Source organism: Crocuta crocuta, unplaced genomic scaffold (genome assembly GCF_008692635.1).
Source record: "Crocuta crocuta isolate KB4526 unplaced genomic scaffold, BGI_CrCroc_1.0 scaffold255, whole genome shotgun sequence".
In the NCBI taxonomy this organism is placed as follows: domain Eukaryota; kingdom Metazoa; phylum Chordata; class Mammalia; order Carnivora; family Hyaenidae; genus Crocuta; species Crocuta crocuta.
The window spans coordinates 2279123-2284789 of NW_027530670.1; the positions used below are offsets into that span (position 1 = coordinate 2279123).

At 37.0% G+C, this 5667-nt stretch overlaps 1 protein-coding gene across 1 annotated transcript; it reads right to left on the bottom strand.

The window, feature by feature from the left end:
* Positions 1-3775: 3775 nt before the first annotated feature.
* LOC144235613 (olfactory receptor 5M5-like) lies at positions 3776-4717 on the bottom strand. Its single transcript, XM_077769182.1, has one exon. It carries the CDS (start codon positions 4709-4711, stop codon positions 3776-3778), a length of 936 nt encoding a protein of 311 aa, XP_077625308.1. The 5' UTR covers positions 4712-4717.
* Between the last annotated feature and the right edge of the window lie 950 nt (positions 4718-5667).

Consider the following 5667-nt stretch of genomic DNA (forward strand, 5'->3'; position numbering starts at 1 on the left):
AAGACATCTAAATTTAAGCTGATTAAAAATTCATCATTTTATATGCAAATCAGTATTAATTTATATGCATGTGTCCTGTGTTTTAGTAACATATGACATTTATTAATGGAAGTTGTCTATGTGGTAAATGTTGGCAACTAATATCCATTTTTAGGATTACCATGGTGAAAATGGACTTCCATTTTATTTATATCTGAGAGAAGTTTTACTTTCACTTTTAATGAAATGTTGGACTCTGAAAATCCAATGAAGGTAAAACATTTTTATTTTGGTAATGTTACATAGTGAGTAATTTGTTTATTTTTTGGTTGAAAAATTAGTACAATTATTATGAGTATTGATTTAAATGGCTTTACTTTATAAGTGAACAAAGATCATCTTGGTTTCTTGTATGGCTTAAATATCATCATTGTAATACTACACAGGTGTATAGTGTGCTATATATATATATTTTTTAATGTCAATAATTGATCAGAGAATTCTGCACCTGTGACTTTTCTTACCATAAGGCCCAAATCAGGGAGATAGAGTTATAAGACTAAGGAGCCCCAGTGAGAAATGAAATAGAAAATAGTATCTCAAATTCAGTTAATTCAGACCCTTCCTCATAGCCAGCTCTTTGTTTTTTAGGTCTTTGGGAAATTTATGAAAACATAGATTAATATCCTTTATAATCTATGAATATATTATTATTAAAATGTTTTTATGTTTATTTTTGAGAGAAAGAGAGAGAGAAACAGACTGTGAGCAGGGAAGGGGCAAAAAGAGAGGGAGATACAGAATCTGAAGCAGACTCCAGGCTCTGAGCTGTCAGCATGGAGCTTGATAACGGGGCTCAAACTACAAACTGTGAGATCATGACCTGACCAAAGTTGGATGCTTAACTGACTGAGCCACTCAGGAGCCACACTTTAATATATTATTATTAATTTTCTACTTTGTTTTACAGAAAATCAAGGAAGCACCTGAACAAAAGCCACAAATTCAACAGCTGGGAAGGCATTATAGAGAAAGCATTATGACGGGTTTTCTTCAGTTTTGTCTAAAAGGAACCGAAGAACTGATAAATTTACCCTTAGACCAAATATTTCTTTGAAAACATGAGCATGATTCATTTGCCAAGATACATGTATTAAAACATGATGTATATTTACTACTTTTTTGGTTTCTAAACTAAACTGACATGAAACTAGTTCCAAAAATATTTAAGAAATGGGTATGGCTTTTTATTGAAAACATAAATTTCTCATCCGAGTGTTGGTACCTGCTCATTTTCTTGACCTAAAAGCAACCTCTTCCTATTGTAACAGTCCCTTGCCTGTCACTGTCCATTGTGAACCCTAGCTATTACCATCTTCCCAACAGACCAACTTCCTGGATGCACCTTTTTCACTGGTCAGGATGTGTTGCATTCATCTATCTTTCTGCCTTAAAGATGTGGGCTCCTCGGGGGGGGGACACTAGCAAACGGAGTTCCTGTCATGATTGCTGTAACTTCCTTCTCTCTGTTACTTCCCAAACACAGGGCCATTACTGGACACCAAGTCCACCCATCCACCGGGATCAGGCATAAATATGGAAGAGTTGAGTTTGGTTCAGCAAACAGATATGGTGTTTCTGTTCTGTGCCAGGAACTGTGGTAGGTGTGGGGGTGCAAAGTGAAGAAAGAATCTGTTCAGTCTCAAGGAGCTTATGGTTCAATAATCCATCTCAAATTATCCTTCAGGGTGGTCCTATCCACTTTGCTTGCTCTTCTCTTGTTCATTACCTGTGCAAGCTCTCCTGGGCTTGCTTCATATCCTTCCTCCCTTTGTTCTTTAATCCTGTAATATCTTTCTTTTTAACCCCGGCCCTGAGTGTTAAGGAATACAGCTTGCAATGGAGGTCTCAGAAAGGGTTTCTGGGCTAAATCAAAGAAGCTATAAACATTTAACTGTTTTTTTTCCCCAAAATTATTAGATCACAAGCAGCAAAAAACAAAAGGTCACATCATATTATCTGAAGTGTGAATCTGGGGACAATAGGAACTTCTTAGTTTTTTTATTTAATTTAAGATTTCTATGTAACTTATTGACAATATACAGTCTTAGCTATTTAAAAATGCTTTAATGTTTATTTTTATTATTTTTATTTTTGAGATAGAGAGAGACAGAGCGTGAGTGGAGGAGAGCAGAGAGAGAGGGAGACACAGAATCCAAATTCAAAGCAGGCTCCAGGCTCTGAGCTGTCAGCACAGAGCCCAATGTGGGGCTTGATGCGGGGCTTGATCCCACAAACCATGAGATCATGACCTGAGTTAAAGTTGAACACTTAACTGACTGAGCCACCCAAGCATCCCTGGTCTTAGTAAATTTTTAAAAAATCAAAACAATAATCACATTTGAAAAAAATTCAGGGAGGAAATCTAATGGTTTGTGGCAGATTTGTATATCTTAAGAATTATTTTGGATGAAATATTAAAATTGAGACTTGGAAAAACCATAGAATGCTCATATTCTTGTTTAAATACAAAAATTAAAAGATTTTTTTGTGCCTATCCCCAACAACAGCAAGAACTTGTAGATTTATGTAGTTTCAACTCTAAGAAAGTTGGACTGTCAGATCTACAAAAACAGAAAAAAAGAACATGGAAAATGCTGGAAAACTAAAGTATTTCTCTAGATTATTCAAATTACTTAAGACAATAATTTCATTTCTCAGAAGCATGCATACTCTGGTCTGGTACCTTAGGAGACTTTTTCTCTTTCCCTTTCTTGAAATCAAGTAAGACTCCCTCCTCTGCTCTATAAACATCACTGTAACTGTGGTTTCCAGAAACTAGAAAAATTAAGCCCTAGATATTGAATAAATGACCACTTTTAGCATCTCTGAAAGCAGACCAAACCTTATCTCTTCTTTTTTTTTTCAAGTTTATTTACTTTTGAGAGAAAGAGCACACATGAACATATGCTAGCACAAGTGGCAGGGGGTGGGGGAGGCAGAGAGAGGAGACATAGGATCCAAAGAAGGCTCAGGGAAGTCAGCACAGAGCCTGATGTGGGGCTCTAACTCACACACCTTGAGGTCATGATCTGAGCTGAAGTCTGACACTTAACAACTGAGCTACCCAAGTGCCCCAAACCTTATCTCTTCTAATTAAACAAACAAAATCCCCCTATATTTCACTAATTTGTGGGTTTTCTGTTCTTTCCTCCACTTATTCATACTATAATACTATTATTTCTATTGTTCATTTTAAGCATTTAGTATTGCAACTACATTTAGATTAAACAAGCCTCTTGCAACCTGGTCTTGAAACTTACCCACCATCTATAGCAATACATTATGAAGAAGTATGTTTTAAGACTAACAAATGATATCCTACAAAAATGGGGTGTCTTAAGCTGGAAGACATTTCTAACAACATAGAGATTCATGTGTGGGTTTTGTACTCCAGTTCATTAATTTATAGTTTTACACAGAATGTTGCTTTTTAAGTTCTTTTAAAATCTAGAAATCATATTATTACCTAATTGGTAATAAGCCACTTCACATTCAACATACAAAAGATGTAGCTGTTAACAGTATAGCTTGTAAATCAATATAGTATCATGTAGCCAATGATAATTGGTTGGATTCAATATAACCACATCAAGCAAGTGGCCCAGCACTTTTGCTCTTAAAAAAATGCAAATTGGATTGACCGAATGGGTATGGGCTGCTAAATTTCCACCATGTTGGTTATACTGTGTCAGAGAATCATACTTTCCCAGTGCTACATTCTGACAACTCATCACTATGGTTCTTTGCCCTCTAGCATCTTTTTCAGGGTGTCCTTTACTTCCGTGTTCCTCAGGGTATAGATCAGGGGGTTGAGGAGGGGAATTACAAGACTATAAAACACAGAGACCACTTTGTTGTACTTCCATGAATTTCCTGCTTTAGGCTGCTGCATGTACATGAAAAACAGTGTTCCATAGAAGATGACAACGACAGTGAGGTGGGAGGCACAGGTGGAAAAGGCTTTGCACTTGCCTTCGGAAGACTGAAGTTTTATAATGGAAAAGAGGATGCAGATGTAGGAGATGAGGACAGTCAGGAAGGATCCACTGAGATTCACTGCAGAGAAGATCAAGAGCTGCTTCTCTTTGTTGTGGGTGTCAGAGCAGGAGAGGGCAAGGAGAGGGGGGTCAGCACAGTAGAAATGGTGGATGATATTGGAGTCACAGAAAGACAACTGGAAAGTCAGAACTGTTTGTACTACAGAGTTCAGGAAGCCATAGGTATAGACTCCTATCACCAACTCCTTGCAGACCCGCTGAGTCATAATGGCTGAGTAAATCAGGGGGTTGCAGATAGCCATGTAGCGGTCATAGGCCATTGTGGCCAAGAGGAAACATTCAGTAGTGGCGAAAGCACTGGAGAAATACAGCTGGGCAAAGCAGCCTGAAAAGGAAATGGTTTTTTTCTTCACCAATAAATTTTGCAGCATTTTGGGACCAATGGAAGATGAGTAGCCAACATCAATGAAAGCCAGGTGGCTGAGGAAATAGTACATGGGGGTGTGGAGCCTCGGATCCACCTTGATGAGCAGGATCATGCCAAGGTTTCCTACCAGGGTGATGAGATAAATTACCAGGAACACCACAAAAAGGGGAAGCTGCAGCTCAGGACGCTCTGTGAATCCCATAAGGACAAATTCTGTCACCGTGGTACGATTGCCTCTTGCCATTTTGTTCTCTCTCTCCGTCGGAAAAAAAAAAAAAGAAAGAAATATGGCTTCAAAATGATTAGACTAAAAATAAAAGGTTCTTACCTCTTTGTTCCAGTACCAGATGACAAATATTTGGCTCCACAATTCCAATGGTTAAAGACTGCCATTAGCCACAAGGCTTTATTCTGCTCAGACTAAGAAAGTTGGAATTCATTTACTTTCTCTTTTGATGGAAATTGACCAATTGACCTCCACGTAAGTTGCACCAAGTTACGCTCCCAAAAATGCTGTACAAGAATACTAATTTTCCCACCAACCCAGAATTTTATCAAATTTTAAACCTTTGCCCCCATGATGGTAAATACTGGGCAACTCATGTCCTCTTGATTTTTAAAAATTATGAGTAGGGATTAGCGTTTTTTCAAGCAATTATTCACATGTGTATTTCTTTTTCATGACTGGTCAGTTCAGTTCCTTTGCTAATTTTACCATTAGGTTCTTGGTCTTCTAAGCATTTTATTTACAGGGCCTCTTTGTTTATTAAGGAGATTGGCCATTTGTTTGATACATGTATTGCAAATTAATTCTTAGTTTGTCACTTAACATTGGTATGGTATTTTTTTCCCTTTGTGCTACACAGTAAATTTTAAAGGGTTTGTTGTCAACTTTATCAATCTTCTTTTTGAACTCTGATCTTTGTGACATAGTTAGATACATTTTTCTCTACTTAAAATTATTTTTAAAATGATCTCTAGTTTTATTCTAGGGCTTTACTGGATGGATTTCATTTTTACATTATAATCTTTGCTTTATCTGGAGTTTAAGTTTGATATAAAGAATGAGGTGATCAACTCATTTTACTTATTTCTCCAAATAGCTAGCTGGCTGCTCTAAGGCTGTTTGTTGGTGAAACAGTTTTCTAGTTGATTCTGCTGTTTTAAAACTCCAGCCTTAATGTAATAAGATATTCATAA